We start from the raw sequence: 21,705 nt of genomic DNA on the forward strand, positions 1-21,705 counted from the left end.
TCGGCTCGAGTTCAACTCTTTTTCGGTTCGGCTCGGTAACGGCTCGGCTCGACTCGTTTTTCATATCAAAACGGCACCGTTTTGTGTATATATGGGGATCAAAACGACGTCGTTTTGTATAAAAAAATTTTTAAAAAATATATCGAGCCAACCCGAGCCAGCTCGGGCTCGACTCGAGCTCGATCGAGCCGAGTAGAGCCCGGCTCGTTTCGGGCTCGAACCGAGCCCAACCGAGCTCAAGCTCGAGCTGGCTCGGCTCGAATCCAGCCCTAAATGTAGGCATATTTTATGTAATAAAAAATGAGTATTAATTCTCAAATCATAGCTAGACACAATGCACACTAGGTCAAGGGTTCAAAGACTTGGATACCTAGAACTAGCAAGTAATGACTAACCAGCAATTAGTTTCAAATTTTAAAATGATCTTTTTAAGATTATTAAATTAAGTCTCCTATTGGATCTCGTATTATAATAGTTATCTAATGAGGATATTAACTTTTGTATAAATACTATACCGTCAATATAGGTATAAATTCTTCCGTTCAAATTCAAAAAACATGGGCAAATTCTAGAGGAGAGAGGAAATTCAAGAGAGGTCTTTTTCCTCAAAAATTTTATATATAAAGAAGATGAAAAAGAGAGATGGGGAGAGGTGAGAAAAGATACATAGAGAGAAAATACCCAAGATCATGGTTTTATCTTTGTACTATATTATAGACTAGTAGTAACATTATAGACATAGACATTCTAATTATAGGGTTGAACCACGTAAAAATCCTAGTATCATTTATTCTTTTTAACTCTACTTTTATACACTCATCTTCGTATCAATCTTTAAACGTTTTTTTCAAACTTACTTAAATCTTCTCATACTTTTATCACTGTTTTCTTAGTTGGTTTGTGTAAAACTTTAAATTACTTGTGCAAAGCCTCTACAATTAACCTGTCAAAAAAGAACAGAACATATTAGCACCAAGCTAAAATGGTGCTCCTCTAGATCAAAAAAATTGCCCAACACATGTTCCATTAAATATTTGTTGATGGATGAATGTTAACTGCAACTAGATGTTTGGAATAGTTTTCTTGGGCCCTCAAACAGTTAACTATACCTTATATTGGTGTGCTTTGTTGAATTTTAGTTCACCTTCGTGGTGATTTACTAGAAATCTTTGCAAAAAAGATCAAATATTACGTCTAAGTTGGTCAATGAAACCTAAAAGTAGTGCAATAAACACAAAACAAATAAAATAAAATAATTGACTGAAAAAGAATTAAAATTTCGAGAAAAGTTGTATTGTGAACAATAAATTTTATTAAGTTTTCCATCGAATATAACAGTAACAATAAAAAGTGTAGTTTCATGAATAGTAATTTTATAAAAATTTTCATCAAATTTAACGGAAACTATATAGTATGAATAGTCATGTAGACCATACATAAATGGTGATGTGAACAATACATTAAGCAAGGTGTTCAAAATATCGATTTGTCTCTTTATAGGCATTTGACCTATCAATTTTCGCTTAAAAAGTTTTTAATGAGCTTGTAAAATATCATTATTTTTCTTTTATAAACGTTTGACTTACGTTTGATCTATCATTTTTTCTCTTAAATAGATGCATTGACATTAGAGATTAATCATACTTGTAAAAGGATCATCGATTTCTAACCGGGAGGACTATTTCAACATTTAAGAGCCAATTTAACACAAAAAAAAAAAAAAAAAATTGATTAACTAATCAATATAAAAAATTTAAACCCTAGGCCAATGAAAAAACATTTTTTTTTACAGCATTTTCAGTTTCAACACTTAAATAAACTACTATGCTATCTAATAAACATTCCAACATCAAATAATAACCTTTTCTAAAATCAAAACCAATAAAATCAAGCTGAAATATTCAAAATCTAATTGAATTGAAAAATACCCGAGAATAAATACAAAATAAAGTACTAAACGGTGAACTCATTTTTCAGAGGAATATGACTAGTAGGATTTTGAATAAAAACGAAGACTTGGGTTGTCGAAATCATGGGAAAATTCGAGAACACTATGAAAGGATAGAAAGGGTAGGCAGGTGGACCGAGAAAAATAAGATGGCCCCCATTTTGTAGAGGGATAATGTCGATGGAGTATTTCATTGGCTAAATTGTAAAATTAAAAATAAAAATCAAAGAGGAATAACATGATTAAAATAAGGCCAGTTTTGATTCTTTAATTATACTATTTTTTAATTATTTTTTGAAAAATGATATCATAATTACAATATATTTATGGGTATTTAAGTTAGTTTAGTTGAGAATTAAAAATAATAATAATATTATGTGTATATATTTTTATATACAATTTAAATATACAAATAGTATGTTATTAGATAATTAAATATTAATTAATTTTAATTTAAATAATTATTTACATATCTAAATTATATACAAAAATATATATAAGTATAATTTTATTTAAAAAAATTCTCTAACAACGTATTTTTAATTATATATTCTTTTAGAAAAAAAAAAAACTTAATAATAGGGAGTTTTTTCCTATTTGTTATAATTATAAAAGAAATTTATTTTTTGATTATACATAAAAATAATTATTAAAATAATATTATTTATATAAATAATATATATAATTTTATACATATATAATAATATATTATTATAATATTTGATAATTTTAAATTAAATAAAAAATAATATTTAATTATATAATTATATATTATTATTATTATTTATATATAAAATTATAAATATTATTTATCCAAGATTATTGTATAAATTATGGGAATTCACCCAGTAAAGTTGTGCTAGAAAATTGAAAATATATACGTGTACAATAAGTAAATCAAATGACGAAAATTCGCCGTGGTCAACAATTTTGTTTGGTTTTGTTTGATAATGAAATTGATTTTTAATACGTTTAGACGGCAATTTGCTTACATTATCAAACCCCACCACCATCTTCTCTTCATCAAAATGGCCCCTTCTAACTCTCAATTTCTCTCACCATCTCTTCGTTTATATTTTATCTCTCTTTCCATCTCCTCCTTTTAGGTTTGTCTTTTTGTATGCATATAGCTGTGTTCTGCTTTTTCTTTTATTAGTATCTTTAGCTGAAAGTTTTTGTTATCAGTTGAATTATTTTGGGTGCTTTGTTTGAATTCTGAAGTTAACGCTGTTTGTTTGGGACTTCGTTTTGGTTTAGTTCTCGATTTTTGTGAGCTTGGTCTTGGTGAATTTAGTTCAATTTTGAGGTTTTTAGTTTGAATTTGTAGCTTTTTGGTTCAAGTGGGTTTTTGTTGTACTTGTTTTGCAGTATGGAGAACTTGGGCTGAAGCCTCTGTAGCATTTTGCTGTTAATTGCTAGAGATTTTACTGAATTATTTGGATGTCAATCATGGTTTCAATTATCGAATCAATTCGGTGACTGTATCATCAATATTCAATTGAGATTTTCCCATAATTGTAAGATATGGAATTCGCCTCTTTGTAGTTGTATTTGGTCTCTTTATCTCGGATTTCAGTAGTATTTGAAGATTGGGAAGTGGGTTTCCCTGTTCTGTCTTTTTGGTGGCTTGTTTTAAACAACACTGATTGAGATTCATAAGCTTCTGGAACTGCAGTTTTGGTTCGTCTTTTAGCTTTCCTTTGTTGTGTATCTCCACATTTAGAGATGCTTCGACTATCTGCTGAATTACAAGGATGGAGATGGTGCAGATTATTTCATTGAGAATGGCGAGTGCTTTATTTAGTCTACTGCTACTTATGCAATTGCCAGGAATCTTTGCCTCTGGATTTGCTTTACAGTCTAAGGATTGCGGTGCCGGTCTTATAGCATATTTGAATTCTTATGATGTTGAATTATTTTATATAAATGGAAATCTAGTCGACAAAACTTCATTTTGTAAGGCTCTCCGATTTCACTATGCAAATCATTGTGTCTTGGAAGGATTCTTTGGAAGTGATTACTGTGAGTTAGACCTTTCTCCAGGTGTGTGCAAACATGAAATTTTGATTTGGCCTTTTTATTGAACGATTATAAAGTATTAGTACTTGATATTATTAAGGTTTATGAATATTAGTCAAAACTTACAGTAAAACTCTTGGAACTATTATCAATCTTTAATATTTTATTACAGCTAGGTTGCCCTACAAGGTTGGAAGAAAAATTTTGCAAAAGGACAGGGAAGAACTCGAAACTGATGGTAAACAAACTAGTCATCTGACTGATGACAATACTGATACCAAATCTCTTTTGACCGGAAACAAAGTTGGTGTAGCAGCGGCTGGATTTGTTTTCTTATCTTGTGCTCTGGTCTGTCCTTGTTTGTATAGAAAAAGGAAAGCCACTGCACATACTGTTCTTTCCAAGGACCTGAATTCAAGTGAGTTTTCTTATTAAAGTCTTTCAATATAGCATGAATGAAAAAATTTTTCACTATGATAAATTTATGCAGCTTTTACCACTGAATCAGTTTTTTATTTTCTCACAATTTCAGTTTTTTGACTTATACACTTAATTTACTACATTATGTTTCTGATTGCTCGATTTGTTTTTTCATATTTGGCTAAGGTTCTATCAAAGTCTTGACAAAATTTTGTTGGTTGGTTCTTGATTCTGTTATGACATGCATAATTGTGTTCTTGCAGTGGATTCTGTTTCCTCCTTTGAAATGACTTCTGCTCCTGAAAAGATTCCTCCAAGTCCATTAAGGGTACCACCAAGTCCTTCTAGATTCACCATGTCTCCAAAACTCAGTAGAATTGGATCAATACATCTAAATATAAGTCAGGTTATCAAAGCTACACGTAATTTCTCACCATCTCTACAAATTGGTGAAGGCGGTTTTGGAACTGTCTTCAAAGCCAAGCTAGAAGATGGCCAGGTGGTCGCCATAAAACGAGCAAAGAGGGTAATACAGTTCCCTAATATGACCATTGAAATATTTCTACAATAGTTTTTCAATTCAGTTATTAAATTTTTAAAGTTCATATTCTATATTATTATAAGATTGATGATGGATAACTGAAAAGAGAAGTAGAGGGGAGTGAGAGAAAAGAGGGAAAAAGAAGAGGAAAGGAAAAACACTATAGATTAGGATTTCTGATCATCAAACACAAATGAAAATTTTACATTAAATAGTATTTATATATGAAAATCCTTAAATTAGAAGATTATATGAATGTTATCCCTAGATAACCAATTAAAAGATATATGAGCCTTAGAATCACTGTTTACATCTCCTATGGATGCATGGATACCCATGTGGTTTTTTTTTTTTTGGGTAACGGGGAACCCCATTCTAGCCAGGCCGCTCCTTTTTGCTTGAACTAACTACACCAAACAAGTCAATCTAGTGAACAGCCCTACAACCATTGAGTTAGATAAGTTAAAATCAGAGGAGGCTTGAACTTATCCTTTCTTGTTGATGGAGTCTCCTCTTTTACTACTCAAGCTACCTCTTGGGGGTTCATGGATACCCATGTTTTTCTTCATTAATTTTCTATTATTGAAGAGAGCATCTGATTTTTGCAAGTGAAACTGTTGGTAATTCTCTGAAACAATTGTTATGATTAGAAAACTACCACTTAGACATCCAAGCATCATCAATGTTAGTTGATGTTTGACAAGTTACATTGACTGGCATGGATGTCTTGTCATTCCAAGCAACACTAAAAGGTATGATAATCTAGTTAAGCTAAACTCTTTATGAGTGCTGATTTAGATATGATATTCCACTTGCTAGCTTCTCAGTTACTTCAAATCCAATCCTTACATGTAGTGAAGGTACAAATATGCTTCAATGCATTTGTACATTAAAATCTGAAGGGATAGATACCATACAATGACTATTTTTCATCATATTTTCCATCCATGTCAACATCTATTAAGTCCTAATCATTGGAATCTGCTGACGGTTAACAAGATCCCAATATTGTCGTCTGGATTTAGGACATTTGATTTCCATCTCGTGCCTAGTATGCGAATGGAACATGCAATTATTGACCGTGACTATGACAATGGTAGCTTTCAGTATGGATTTGAGGAAAATGCTAGAAAAATAATACTCTCTATATTTATCTATGCTAACTTTGGATTAGGGCTAATATTTGGGTTTGAAATGGTTTCTTGAGAAGTCATCAACTAGAAATTAGCATTTGATTGCTTAAAGAATAAAGACTTGCTTAGGATATGAGGCAGAATTATATGGTGAATGGGTGTGCCTAGCATGTTGAGATCTATAGTCATCAATAATATTGCCCTTAAAGATGAGCACTAGTGTCCATATTAGATTTGTTATTGTCTTGTACATCACTTGATTGTACTTAAGGTTGGATACGAGTCGAACCGAGCCCGAATAGGGCCTAGCTCATTTTTGGCTCGTTTTCGATGAGCCCAAGCTCGAGCTCGCTGAGCTCATTAAATAAATGTTCGTGTTCAGCTCGTTTCATAATTTTAGTGTTCAGGCTCGTGTGTTTTGGTTCGGGCTCGCATTTCAAGCTTAGAAGCTCGGCTTCAGGCTCGTGTTTTAGGGAATAAATGGTGCCGTTTATTCCAAGTTAAAATTTTTTTCCATTTGAATGAGTGGCTTGTGAGCCAAGCTCGGCTCGCTCAACCCATGTTTAGGTTCGAGCTTATATTTATTTTTCGCTTAAAATCCAGGCTCGTGTTCGTATTCGGGTTCATTTAAGGGAAGCTTGGCTTGGGCTTGTTCGAGCAAAACTCGTTTCGAGCCCAAATAAGTTCATTTCGAATCAAGCCCTAATTGTACTATTGCCTTGGAAGGTTTCTCAAGAGTAGGTGGAGTTGGATTCTTCAGCGTGTTGAGGTGACACCCAAACGTTGGAGTGAAGATTTCAGTACCTCTAAAAGCTAGATCTCTTGTGCAGTATGTTCTAGACAGGAGCTGTGTGTTGACCAATTGTTGACTCATCTAAAAACTTAATTGTGGGATATTGAACTAAATTTTTGAGATTATATTTGTAGTTTGACATAGTTTGTTGTTCAAATACATGGTTAGTGAAGTAAAATTTTATACAAATTGTGCCTCTACGTCACTTTAAAGAGTAAAAATCCTCAATTTTTGGAGATAATGAAAGAGAATTGTATTCAAAGTTAAGGGGAAAAGACTATTTGATTGAGATTAATCGTATATGAGGATTAGGACTTATTTTTCAATAAAGGTAATAAGAAAATGATTTCCTTTTTGAATTATGATTGAAGAAATAAAGAAATACTTGCTTAATAAGTCTTCATATACAAATTTTAGTTATGATGATATAAGGATTATAAATTCTTATTTGACATGGAATGTTAAGACACAAGAAAGAGTTTTAGATAGTTATTAATGGAAATATATATAAAATAATTTTATATGGGAGTTGTAAATTAAATTGGTTTTAGTCATTTAAGCTCATCATATTTGGTTTGTTAAAATATTAGTCCACGTGAGAAAGGCTTATAGATGAAACCCATTTTATAACATATCTATACTATTTCTTGTTCAGCCCCTGTTGTTGTGTATCAAGTTTTGATACTTGGCTTCCAATCTGTTATCTTGTTGGTTTAGGAATGTATTTAGTGGTTTGAATGGAGGAAGAAGATTGAAGAATTAATAATTTTGCTGCAAATAGAAATTTTATCTCCTTTACCTCAAAAGGGAAATAAAATGGAAGAAAGAAAAAGTAAAAAGCAAAAGGGTCAAATCTTGTATATTAGTAGCAGTTTATAGAATTATGTGATAATATTACTAAAGCTCTATCTTCGTGTCTCTATCTTGTTGATAGAATTTCACTTTTGGCCTTATTTAAGAGAGGTTCCAATGGCAAGGTTAATGGATGCTCTGGGTGTTTGATTAACAAGAATTACAAGTGTTCACATTATGTCTATTCAGTGTATGAATATTCTAAAGCTAGTTTGATGAAATGGTCCAAATTAGGGCAATGTTGTGAATGGCAACTCATCTATCAACATAGCAACTTCTATGTAAAATTTATTTCAGAATTTTCCATGTGCCATTTAATTTTTTTTAAGTTTACTTGAAAAAGCATAAGTTTCTACTTTTTGCATAAATGGAATGATTGGATGCATATATTCTGAAAATATTTCTCTTTGTTAATGGGAAAAAATGTCCAGGAACAATTTGACAGTCTGCAAAATGAATTCAGTAGTGAAGTTGAACTCCTAGCCAAAATTGATCACCGGAATCTGGTGAAACTACTTGGTTATCTTGACAAGGGAAATGAGCGCCTTATCATAACAGAGTTTGTACCAAATGGTACTCTTAGGGAACACTTGGATGGTAAGATAACTTAGCTAGTAGATTGGTTCTGATTCAAGTCAAAATATCAATACTAATCTTTTGCTGTTATTTTTGCCAGGTCACCATGGAAAAATCCTTGATTTCAATCAGCGGCTTGAGATAGCCATTGATGTTGCTCATGGTCTAACGTATCTCCATCTGTATGCAGGTGAAAAATGTTCCAGTAGCTTATTGTTTTGGTCATTGAAAAATTCATTCAAATAAAATAGAATAGAAGTTTTCAAGGGCCCAACCGGACCAGACTGGTGAACTATTGACCTGCAGTCAAATGCTCTACCTCTGAGCTATGGACCTTGTTGAAAATTTTCAAATATTACTAGAACCTGTTTTATTTAGAGAACACTGAGTAGAACAGAAAAAGAGGAAATGTGTGGAATGTATTTTCTTATTAGTAAATAGAATTGCAAGAGAAATATTTCATAAGGGGCCAGGAAGTCCTAACCAAAGAAAATAAATAGTAAACTGAAAGAATCGGAATAATGCTATAAATAAATAGCTTGAGCTGACCAGTTTAAAATTTCCAAATTTTGCTGATGATGACTATAGGACCCTTAGCCCTGTTTTAGTTTGTGGTAAGCCATTAAATTAATGAAAAAAATAACATGTGGTTAACCATTTGGAGTGACAAAATTATAAACAATGGCTGCCCACCTTGGTCCCTTGCCAACCTTGTTCCTCCTTTACTGCTACTAGGCTTTTTAGGAAATTTAAAATGAACAGTTTCACATCACAACTCGCCACTGCAGTGTTTGTTAAAGATATGATATTCTGGCCTGTTCTGTTTTTATCAATTTTTTGTTTTTGAAGTGCCAACATCCTTTCAAATTAACTTGATTTCGTTTCCAGGTGATTTTGTTTCGTCCAATTGTTCCTGCAATCTCAGTTAATTGTCTTTTCTCATTTCTGCTGTGATTACCTTATAAACATTCAAATTACCTGATTAAATTGTTTATATAGTTATTATGTTAATATTAGGGCTGCGATCACAAAACAACCTTACCTTATTTGTTCTTTTTGTTGATGTTCAACAGTTGAAAATAGCCTTAGAAGATCCCTTTATCTTTCCTTTTATATTAGAAATTTTTGGTTCATGAAAATGAATTTTAGAATAAAATGGACTTTCTGTATTTCTCAGACAATATCTTGTGCACTTTTCTCAAATCAAAAGTTTACAGCTTTGTTGGCTATTAGGATCCCAAGTACAAGGTATGAGACTTGAATCCCACATCAGAAAGTATGGGTAACTAGTGTGGGGTTTATATGGCTTTGGGCTCTCCTATCTCAAAAACTAGCTTTTGAGGTGTGGTTCTTCTAAGGTTCGTATCATTTGGTATCAGAGTCATCACCACATCTCTCAGTTGCAATCGTGCGGCGCGGGTGGTGACGCCGGTATTGCAGTGTTCGCCCGGGGCTAGTAGGGCGCTAGTGCACAGCCAGCCCGCGTGGACGCTGGGGCTGTTGAGCGTGGTGGTATGTTAGGATCCCAAGTGCAAGGTATGAGACTTGGATCCCACATTGGAAAGTATGGACAACTAGTGTGGGGTTTATATGGCCTTAGGCTCTCCCATCTCAATAGCTAGCTTTTGAGGTATGGTTCTCCTAAGGTAATGATATGAACCTTAGGAGAACCACACCTCAAAAGCTAGCTATTGAGATTGGAGAGCCCAAGGCCATATAAACCCCACACTAGTTGTCCATACTTTCTAATATGGGATCCAAGTCTTATACCTTGCACTTGGGATTCGAACATACCACCACGCTCCGCAGCCCCGGCGCCCAAGCGGGCTGGCTATGTGTTAGCGCCCTACTAGCCTCGGGCGAACAATGCAATGCCGGCGTCACCACCCGCGTCGCACGATTGCAACTGGGAGACGTGGTGATGGCTCTGATACCAAATGATATGAAACTTAGAAGAACCACACCTCAAAAAATAGCTATTGAGATGGGAGAGCCTAAGGCCATATAAACCCTACACTAGTTGCCCATACTTTCCAATGTGAGATCCAAGTCCCATACCTTGCACTTGGGATCCTAACATCGGCTTGATGTAGCATTTTAATATTTAAGGGTTCCATATATATATATATTTGTAATTTATAGTTGTCTTGATTGCTTGTAATGTATCTAGAAAATTTTCCAGGACTCAGCTAGAATCTATAGTTTAAATTTGAGTTCAAGATATTAATTCTTTCATTTTTAACATTAATTATTATATTTGTCGGATAATTTGCTTTATATGAAAAAGGATAAAGAATTCCCGAATGAAATTGTGGTTAAAAAAAAAAAGTTTTATTAAGCACATTAAATGCATCAGAGATTTAAATTCTGTTCTTAAGAACAACATATATTTGATTCCACTATGATGGTTAGCTAAATCTGAACAAAATTTTTTACTCTCTGATTTGGAATTTGTGCAAAGCAATAGAATCAATTCTTCACTAGATTTTATTCATATTTTAATTTGATTGGTGCTAGTGGATACAGCCTTTTGCTTTGAATGCAAGTGAGAAAACAGGTTTCTACTTTGATCATGTAATCCCTGCTATTAGCGTTAAGATACACAGATATTCATTATAATCACTCATTTTATTTCATAAGTTTCCATATCCTCATCCTGTACTCTCTAATTCTCATTTGACTTCTAAATTTGTAACCTTACTTGTAGACACTACTTTGAAAATTTACATAAATGAAATTAGTGCCTAACCTTATATTCTTTCTGAAAACAGAGAAACAAATTATACACAGAGATGTGAAGTCATCCAACATTCTGCTGACAGAGAGCATGAGAGCAAAAGTGGCTGATTTTGGATTTGCCAGACTTGGTCTAATGGGTTCTGATGAAACACACGTTTCAACCAAAGTGAAAGGGACAGTTGGCTACCTTGATCCAGAGTATATGAAGACCTATCAGCTCACCCCCAAGAGTGATGTATACTCATTTGGAATTTTACTCATTGAAATTCTGACAGGCCGCCGTCCTGTGGAGTTGAAGAAGCCGGTTGATGAGCGGGTGACTCTTAGATGGGTAAGATGGTATTCTTTTCTAATACATTTTTTCATTTGTCAGAGTTGTGATTGATCATAAAAATTTGATGGATCCTTATTCATAATTGAGACTGACCTCCTGCTCTGATAAAAAATCTTTATACCTTCTATATAATACCCGTATGGTCTGCTCACAGGACCAAATTTTGTCTTGAGAGCTGGCTTGAGCTGACTTGTTACAAATGTTGATAGAAATATTAGGACTGTTGTTTGCTTGGCACCGAAATTTCCTATACTGTTATAGAGTTTTGTGTGAATACTGAACTTCTCAACTATGGGCATATTGATAACGGATAAGTTGAGAGGCATTAACCTTTAATTGAGTGAGAACTACATCTATGACTAAAGAATTCTCCGATGGATGGCCACAGTGGACCTATGTTTAGAGATTTTAATAAATTTAGGAGCATGGATCTATTATAAGTTGAATATAACATACTTCCAAATTGGAAAATTCTTACAAATGGAGATGCCTGCTATTATCAATGCAGGGTTGGCTAAGTTTTTATTTAAATTGGTATTCAGCTCTGAACATGAATTTTTAATCTTTAAAAAAAAAAAAAAAAAATCCTAGTGTTAAAGCTTTTTCATAATGTGTTTCTGACCGTGCAGGCCTTCAGGAAGTTCAACGAGGGAGCCTTATTTGATATGGTGGATCCTTTGATGAATGAAGTAGTAGAAGTAGAGATCCTCCAGAAAATGTTTGGTCTGGCAATTCAATGTGCAGCACCAATACGAAACGATCGGCCAGACATGAAATCAGTGGGAGAGGAATTGTGGGCAATCAGGGCAGACTATCTAAAGAGTGTGAAGAAAGGGTAGCATAGCAAATTTAAGACTGATATTCAGTAGCTTGTCTTGAAGTTAAAGAGTTTTTTAGTAGCTTGTCTTGAAGAATTGGAATCTGGCATTTAGCAAAGGTTTTCCACCTTTTTCCCCTTTGACTTTCATTCATGAAAATGTGTCAATATATTTGGTGTTCTTCAAATTATTGCATATAATTATGTACTTTCTAAGGTTTCCTGGCTTGGTTGCTTGTTATGAGAATGATAATGTAGGCCTCCAAATGATAAAGCCACATTTTTTGAGGAATTGATGATTGATATTTCATATTATAATTTTTGAGTGGCATTTTCAGGATCTAATATTGTACTGTCATACTTTGTCTTTTATGTTGTAAGAAAACAAAACTTTGTCTTCTCTAGTTATTTGGTTTTCCTCAAATTCGTGTTAGAGCATGCATGCATTTTATGAGAAGAGGTTTATACAATTCATTAATTGTGGCCATTATTGGGTGAATTGATAATCTTAACCAATTATATGTTTAGGTGTAACTAAGCCATCATAAAGGAGGCCTTTTCTTTTAGGTCCACTTGTGGAAGATCAGGCATTCACTATTTACACCCTAAAACAAACTCTGGTAGGTGGGAGTGTGTTTTGTAAAATTGGATTACACTGTTTAAAAAATATGGTCTTGTTTGGTTTATGTTATAAAATAGTTTAGTTTGGATTGATAAATTTTTGAAAAATAGTTTTAAGATTGGATTACAATTTAACTAATTTTTAAACTAAATCAAATCGTAAACCGTATTTTTTTAAAATAAATATATATACCTATATTTGACAAAAATTTTTAATAAATAATTAAGTATATAACTTGTTTTTTAATATTTATTTTGTTATTTTCTTTGTAAATATATTATATATATATTTCATATTTATTTTATATGTTTATATTATATTTTAAAAAATTATAATTCAATCGATTTTATAAAATAACATATATTAAAAAATAAATAATTTTAATAGATTTAAACTATAATTTAAACTGGATCAAACTATAATTTTTCAGTTTTGTTTTGTTTGCAAATTTTTAAAACTAGTTTAGTTTGAAATAGCTCTCAAACCTTATTAAATTGGAGTGTGCATGCCCCTACTAATAGGCAAGCAAAACCACAATTTTATTATTGGCAATCCAATAACATAAATACTCCAAAGAATTAACTTTCTAAAAGTTCCTCCTTTTTTTTTTTATTAAGCTTGTGAATTTTAATATTACTATAATGAGCCTTTAAGACAAATGTTTATTTCTCTGAACCTCTAATTTTTGTTAAAAATATTTTTATTGGAAAATTTGTAATTATATTTACCAAAAATAATTTTCTCAAAACCAAGTAACTAAGAAATTTATTTCCATTTATAATACCTTTATCTCATTCATAAGTTTTTTATATATATATGATGCTCAAAATCTAATTTTAAATAGGCATAACCCAATTAATTGTTGGATTTGAATGTTGAAAAAATAACTTATTAGAATGCATTTGATGGGAGCAAATTGATTCGTTTAACTGAATTTTATTCATGTTATTTTCTAGCAAAGAGAACTTTTTAGTTGATATACGTTTGGATAAAAACTTTGAAGCAATATTAGGTTTTAGAGATCTCGCTAAAAAGATGGTTGTTATAAACAAACATATAATCTTTCTCTTGCGTATGTACTAGTCAAGTTATCATTGATCTTCGGGTTAAATTTGAATTGAGTCAAGCTTAAACTCGTTTAAGTTTGAATTCAACTCGATTTATATAAAACAAAACTTGAGTTTGACTTATTTCAAAAGGGCCGAACTTAAACTTAAGCTCAAATCGAGCTTTTAACTAGCTCATTATTAAAACGATGTCGTTTTAATATATATTGATCAAAACGACATCGTTCTGTATCAAAATTTTTAGTTTGAAAACTTGATAAGCTAAACACCCCAAAGTTCGAACTCAAAAATGTTAAACTTTTAGGCTCGAGCTAGTTTGAGCTTAGCTCGTATTGGGCTCATTCGAACCAAGCTTGTTCAATCGAGCTCAAACTTGAACAAGTTCTGTTTAAATTCAACCCTAATTGATCTTGCTAGTTGCTATGATGGTCGAACAAATCTTTTCTATGATCGATATTATCAAAAGCTTATTACATAATTGAATAAAAGATGAGTTATTGAATGGTTATTCAGGAATTTATATTCCTATTATTAAGAAAATATAATAGATTATTTGAAAAGTTAAATTAGCTTAATTACTAATTTCTTCGTAACCTACCATATAAAGATTATAATATTTTTAATAAAAATTATTAAAATGCAACTTTTCACTTTAAAATCAAACTATATTTTTAAAAAATTACCTTGATAAGCTAATGCTATTTCTTGAAATAGTCTTTGATCATATGTTATTTTTTTTCAATGCATCACATTGAATTGGAATAAATATTTCATATTTAATTGGATAAAAATGACATGGATTAAATATGGAAGTAATTATTTAAATGAAAATATAATTATATCATATATTAAATTATTGAAATATTTAACTAAATAATAATAAATCTTTAAATATAAAATTTTGAAAGTAAAAAAAAAAAAAAAGATTAAACCCCGACCAATTTTCAGATTTTATAAGTATCATATAATAATAGTTTATAATTTATTAAAATTTAGTTTGCAAAGTTGTAATATGGTGTAGACTTAGAATTTCATTTAAAAATTTATGCATATCGGTAGACGTGGATAGGGCCGGGCTAATACAAGCCCCCTTTTTATGACACGACATGACCCACGGAAGCCCACTATGCACTCTAGCAACTCGTGGGCCATAGGCCTGTTGTAGCACAAACCGTACCATAGGCCTATATATTTTTATAGATAAACCCTACACAAAGACCAGCTACTGTACGGGCCTTGAGCCCCACATGATCCCCCCTTGGTCTACATATTGGTGTAGTGATAAATAGAGCCAAAGAGTTTTAACATATTGAATATTTTCAACAGAGATAATCAGCTTTATATTATTGATTATTTGTCAAAATGTCACAGTGGATTATGATTATTCATAATTCAATAAACAAGGAAGAATTGGTTATCATATAACCAAGTATTTCTGTAATTATAATTCAGTAATCATAAGTTGTGCTAAATAGTAACTAGTTACAGTCTTCCAAAATTGGTGGGTTCACTGAGATTTTCTAACAGATTTTGCGTAATGAGGGGAAGAGAATTCCGAACCTTTTCCACCTACTCCTTACCAGCAAAGGATGCAAACGCAATATATGTTCAGGCATGAAGTCATGCCTTGTCAATATGCCCACAACAGGCGATCTCTGCAATTAACAATGGAAAACGGCAGACTTGAAAAAAACAAAATTATGGACTCCTTAAGAAAAGATATCTTATATTCAGGGCTGAAAATGACTTACAGCAGCGGTCTTAGGTACCACCAGCAGGTGCCTCAAACCAACTTCTCGGAAAAGAATGAGAGCCTTTGCAAGTGACATTGTCTCCACCACAGTATAAGGTGATGCATTAGTAAAAGGATGCAAATCTAAGAACATTTCCATCTCTTCTGATGACAATTGGATGTCTTCTATCTTGTCAATATTGCCGGAACCCCTCTTTGCGAAATCCACCGATGAGAACTCTGTAAAAGCTTCTACGCCAACCGGCTCTGGAGTTGACAGAAAAGCTTTCTTTTTCAGCAATGTAAGAAGATGGGCTCGAAGGATTAAACCATAGAGAACGGGTTTTTCAGAAACTAGATGCTCGTCAATCACGGGAAACCCATTATGCTTTGTTGTTTTGAGAACATGAACCACATTACCAACCTTCTCAATGCCATGAAAAATTTGAAGGGGGCCAGTAACTACATCAGCAACAGTCAGGTGCCTCATGCAAGGCTCAACATGAGTTTCTAGGTAAGGTAAGCCTTTTGCCTTCATGATCAGGTCATATATGTTGCCATTAAAAGCGTCTGCTACAGTCTTTGAAACAAGAAGAACCAGCATTATCAAGGGTAGCAATAGTAGATTATTGGTCAGTTCGAGGATAACAACACACAAAGAGACTGTTGTCCGCATAGATCCACCAAGAAACGAAGCAGCACCTAGCACAGCGTAGAGGCCATGATTAAGACTCGATTGATCACCAACTAACATTCCAACAAAACGCCCACAAGATGCCCCTATAACAATGGCAGGTACAAAAAGACCAGTAGGAGCAACAATCCCATAGCTAAGAATACTGAGGAAAAAGCAGGTGATAAAAAATATAATAATTGATGAATATTGAAACTCAGAATTGGTGCCCCTGCTGAAAAGATTTTTGATAGCATCATCGTTTGTATTGAAAATGAGGCTCGCAAGATCATTGTAATGACCTGGAGGACATTGGAATTTCTTGTAGTTCCCAGACCGGCCTATAGTTGGACATTGCTCTGATGCATCGGATGGGCAAGGAAGGCATTTTGCAAGCCACGGCAATCCAAACAGAAGACAGGATGTGAAAATTGAGATTGACAAGGCAAGAAAGACTTTGTAAGCAACCCCTTTCCTGGAAAAGGGAAAATATAAGGAAAATTAGCTTACTAGATCACATTTTACCAAATATTTGAAACACAATTTTAGCGCAACAGTAGAAGCTTACTCATTAATAAGATTATAAACCCGGAGAACTTTCCCCAGAAGAAAATTATAAAAACTCCCCAATATGCCCCCAACAATTCCAAGAACAAGCACAGGTGGAACATCCACAAGGTGATATGAAACATTTTCTGAATATGCATCATACATTATCAGTCCCCCTTTACCAAATAGCCCACACTTGCCTCTAAGGCAAACATCAATCAGAGCCCTGAGCAGGATAGCAACAACAGCGGTTGTGAAGAAAGCTCTCCACAGAAGGCCAGTTCTCCACCTGCAAAATGATATTTTCTGATGTCAAGATTAACATAAGGGGATACATAACTTACATCTTCCCTGCATCTTCAGTGTGCAGCACCAATACTGAGACTTTCATAATCTTTTCAATTTAGATAAGTAATGTCAGTTGTAAACCACAAACTTAGAAATATCTTGAACATGTAGATTTCTAACATCACAAGGAGAAAAAATAATTATCATATCCTATAACACCAAAGAATCCACCTTTATTTACTTCAAGATGAATGAAGGAATTCATGTTGTACACCACTTTTGTGAGCTACAAATATGTTATTGTCAAGCAGTCATTTGACCAAAAAGTTTAAGTTGATAAGTAGAAGTCCAAGAACAGAATTTAAGCTCTAAAACACCTCTTTACGTGCACTTGCATGTGGACCAACCTCAACTACAATAACCACAACCACAAATACAACAACCATTTATTATAATTTAATTACAGTAGTCGGGATTTTGAACACAGAACCTCTTGGTCAATATGGTTTTCCCCCTCCTATGCAAACTTATAGGTAATGGCCGAACAATTAGATTTAAGTTCAAGCAGTAAATATTGCCCAAAGCATGACCACTATAAATAATAATTCAAAAAAAAAAAAAAGGACAGATATGATAAAGACCATCAAACACATAAGAAGTGACTTAGATGGATAGTTCTACATACCAAGATGCCATTTCTTCAAGAGCAAACAGCAAACCACCAACTGGAGCACGGAAGGCAGCAGCAATTCCAGCAGCAGATCCACATGTTACAAGATCTCGCCTATCTCGGTCATTTTTGAAGAAACGTAACCATTTCCATGTTAGGCCATATTTACTTGACCCACCCTGCCCCAGAAATGATGCAACACATGCACCAGTGTGCACCATGGGCCCTGCCTTTCCAATTAGAAGAGAAGAAGACACTGCAAAAATGCTTCCAAAAATCTGCACATTGAGAAAACATGAAAGATCCCTTTACCATGAAAAACAAGGAATGTGAATAAAAGATATCCGAAGCACTTGTTCTCATTTTTCTGTGTGTTTGACATCCAAAGACAACCAAAGGGCTTTGGTGAGATTGTCTAATCATTCCTAAACTTACAACAACACAGTATAGAACCATCCTAAAGATCACAGGGTATAAATACATGATTAACTAAGATGGAAAAATTAATTACTAATTCAGAAACCTAAAATCCCACTTTCAAATTGGTAAATGTAACATTGCCTAAACATAATCAAAATCACTGAGACCATAAATACTCAAAGACAACACTTATAAGAGTTTGCACACACAGAAGCTGAAATGGAAAACCGGCATTATAACAACAATTACCCCAGCATTCATCTTAAGCATGCCTCTTAATAGAGTATCATATACAGAGCCATTCAATCCTAATCAACAAAACGCCCTGTAAATACAAACAACTTACTTTAACAATCATAGTCCGAAATGAAAGTATACCAGGCGCGTCCACTCCGTTCAGGTAAGCCTTGACTTCGGGGATACCAGAGCCTGAGGCCGTTGGCGCAATAAAGGCAGTGATAATTGCGGCCAAGAGAGTAAGTACTAAATTGGAAACAGAAAACACTAGAAAGGCCAAACCATACCTGCAAAACAAAGAAACAAATAAATGCGACCGAAAAAAGAAAAGCTCAGAACAAAAACTAAGTCTTTTATAGTTCTTACTTAGAGGCCAGCATCATATTAGAAGTAACCACAAACTTGATCCCTGCAATATTCTCAACAGAAAGATTATTGAAGAACCCAACAAGCCCAACAATCAACCCAGTCAAAAAACACAGAGACCACTTCATAAATATATACTGAAAAATCTGTGCTTTCCCACGAGTTCTCCAGTCCTCCTTGAAAAAGTCATTCTCAGCAATCCTATTAAAAAAACAAACCCGCATGAAAAAAAAAAAAAGAAAAACAAAACCGATAAAAACAATCAAACAGTATAAAAATTGAAACTTTACTCATAATCAAGACTTTCGATGGAGCAGACATTGGAGCCAACAATGGCGACTTGAGAACTAGAAAAAATGGAGGATCTTTGGCCTCGAAGTAAAGGGATGGTGATAGATTCATGATCTTGAACATAATCGTTTGAAGAGTCAATAGCGGCGGCCATAATTTCAGGTATTGGGAATTCAGTTGGTAAGGATATATTGGATTCTGTGAAGAAGGAAGGAAGGAAGGAAGGACAAGTTAAAAATGGTTAATATAAATTAAATTGAAAATTAGTTGGAAGAGAGAGTTTGTAAGGAAGTTGAATTGTACTTAGTTTGAGTGAGAGTTGCAGACGCCATTCATCAAGTCATCACACTCTCTCATGAAGCATGCTGACGATTCCATTATGGAACCTCCCCAGTGTAGTCTGAGAATTGGATTTCTCCATTTATGAAACGTGCTCAACCCATTTCATTAATCATTAGTTAAATTAACCAAATCATTAATTAGATTAACCAAATTAGATCTCCATACAATTTTAGCAACACTACACAGATTTTATGGACATAATCAAAAGAATAAAATAATAATGTCCATTATATTTTTAGTTTAATCCTAAGTAAACTCTAGTTTTTTTCTACTCACCGTCACCAAAATTTTCAACAAAATTTCATTTACAAATCACCAAATTAACCAATAATCTCATTTTAATCTAAATAAATAACTTTATTTTTTCCTTGTTTGTTGTTTTATTAAGGATTGTTGTAAAATTAAGTTAGAACTAGAGTGAAATGTGAAGAAACTCAAGATAGAGGGAGTATAGTATACATAAATGTGCATGGTATAATTAAGTCAATTTTGAAGCATGTTTTTTTTTCATCATTCGATATTTTAATTAATAATTATTATGAATTTGAGTTAAATATATAATTTTTAACCTATTTTTACATCAATTATCCATTTTTATAAACTAATATTATGAAATAGAATTTGTTTGAAACTATGGGTAAACAACTGTGGTAGAGTTAAGTCTAAGTTTGATCCAATTTTTTCACCTCTATTATGCATTTGTATTAAGCATTGTTGTGAATTTTAGTTAGACTTGTTGTGAAATGTCAAAAAATTGTGGGTAGGCACATTTTTTGCAATAGCCATGATTTGAAATAGTAGATATACTTACGCTTAGTGTACTTAAGTGTTATTTTTTAAACTTTTGGGGGTTATATCATATTTATAATATAAAAGTTTATTTGATATTTTATAATTGAGGGATTATATGATATTTGATGTTTAAAGTTATGTGAATATAAAAAAATTTCTTAGGTTATTCTTACATATGTAAAAGTCAATTATTTAGCCTTTTTAGGATTCTTTAAAATGCCTCAAGTACATATATTTATACATATGTTTGGAAAAAGTTCTTAAGTTGATAGAATCATGATGAAGGAATTAATGTGTAATTTGCTGATGAGGATCCTATCAGCACATATGATGAGCAATCTAGGAGCGTTCAGAGGCTTAACATTATCCTTACTAAAGGCACATATATGCAATAAGGTATTATAATATTAAATAATCTTATAAAAAGATAGGGACATATCTCATGTATGAAGATTGTTGGTATCAACTGAGTGCAACACGTATATGTTTGCATGTTGACTTCATATTTATTGGTATGACTTGCTAGAAATTCCTTATAAATGGTAACTCTAGTATCTATGAAACAAATCATTTAACGAACAATAGTGCAGTGATTCTTAAACCTACGGCAATCATTAGAGTGTTATGTATGATTGCTGTTTCAACAATTATCAAAATGATAGTTTTTGGCTATATCAAAAAGCATATCAAGGCTATGGTATACAAAATTCATCATTCACAAGTACAATAGTAGATATTTTACTACGTTGTTTGGTTATGACAATGTACTAAAATCTATGACATAGTGGGAATTAGTTGGTAGGATAACCTGAGGTAGACAATATTTTTGTATCTTAACCTTCCTGAGATATCAGTTTGTGAAAGGATTTGAATACACGATAATTATGTTATTGTAAGGTTAACATCAATTTTTTGTTGACTCTCTATTTGTTGGGTAATTATAATATCTTGTTTGAAGTCGCTCATGTTTTGTGAATAAATGATAATTAGTAGTAAATTAATCATGAATGTGTTCACTGTCAACACAATAAGGAACTTATAGATCATATACAATAGAAGGTTGATATTCATAATTACAAAGTGTGGATTAATTACATATATAGTGAATCACAGTTGACCATCATGATTTCAAGCTTTATTAATGTCATGATAAATATTTTGCTCATTGTTAGATCTAAATGTATAAGATTAATACATTAGGAGTCAAACGACAATAATTCTAAAGTTTATTGGCTGCAATGTAATTATTGGAAGTTGAGTGAGCAATATGAAATAAACACTTATCCTATTATTCATTTGAGAATTAACCACCCTAAAATAAAAGAAAGAACTTTTCTCACAAATTCAATATTCCTAATTCACTTATTTTGTAGTCGTATGAGCCCTTTTAACACCTTTCAAATGTTCTTGTTTTTGTGGTTACCTCTATGTGGATGAGTAGAAATTATACTATTTTGTAGAGAATTGTAAAAGGATTCAAAAAC

The 21,705-nt window shown here is 32.8% G+C and overlaps 2 protein-coding genes across 6 annotated transcripts; one reads left to right on the top strand and one right to left on the bottom strand.

Annotated features, from left to right (window-relative positions):
• Positions 1-2,900: 2,900 nt before the first annotated feature.
• LOC123200099 (calmodulin-binding receptor-like cytoplasmic kinase 3) lies at positions 2,901-12,500 on the top strand. Of its 4 annotated transcripts, none has more exons than XM_044615211.1 (9): positions 2,901-3,054; positions 3,317-3,991; positions 4,140-4,385; positions 4,651-4,913; positions 8,138-8,303; positions 8,383-8,472; positions 9,171-9,206; positions 11,054-11,352; positions 11,985-12,500. In XM_044615211.1, exons 2-9 carry the CDS (start codon positions 3,703-3,705, stop codon positions 12,192-12,194), a joined length of 1,599 nt encoding a protein of 532 aa, XP_044471146.1. In that variant the 5' UTR covers positions 2,901-3,054; positions 3,317-3,702; the 3' UTR covers positions 12,195-12,500. The 4 variants fall into 4 exon arrangements, with proteins under 4 accessions (XP_044471146.1, XP_044471149.1, XP_044471147.1 ...); XM_044615213.1 differs by lacking the exon at positions 2,901-3,054 and adding an exon at positions 3,201-3,217; XM_044615214.1 differs by lacking the exon at positions 9,171-9,206 and having other exon boundaries at positions 2,902-3,054.
• Positions 12,501-15,175: 2,675 nt separating this feature from the next.
• Positions 15,176-19,513, bottom strand: LOC123199919 (putative chloride channel-like protein CLC-g). 2 transcript variants are annotated; one of them, XM_044614963.1, is made up of 8 exons: positions 19,391-19,509; positions 19,087-19,285; positions 18,797-18,997; positions 18,540-18,717; positions 17,789-18,051; positions 16,835-17,104; positions 15,613-16,741; positions 15,176-15,516 (listed from the first exon to the last, which is right to left on the bottom strand). In XM_044614963.1, the coding sequence occupies exons 2-8, from the start codon at positions 19,239-19,241 to the stop codon at positions 15,382-15,384; spliced, it is 2,331 nt and encodes a 776-aa protein (XP_044470898.1). In that variant the 5' UTR covers positions 19,242-19,285; positions 19,391-19,509; the 3' UTR covers positions 15,176-15,381. The 2 variants fall into 2 exon arrangements, with proteins under 2 accessions (XP_044470898.1, XP_044470897.1); XM_044614962.1 differs by having other exon boundaries at positions 19,087-19,513.
• Between the last annotated feature and the right edge of the window lie 2,192 nt (positions 19,514-21,705).

The sequence above is a fragment of the Mangifera indica genome, chromosome 17 (assembly GCF_011075055.1).
Source record: "Mangifera indica cultivar Alphonso chromosome 17, CATAS_Mindica_2.1, whole genome shotgun sequence".
Lineage (NCBI taxonomy): Eukaryota > Viridiplantae > Streptophyta > Magnoliopsida > Sapindales > Anacardiaceae > Mangifera > Mangifera indica.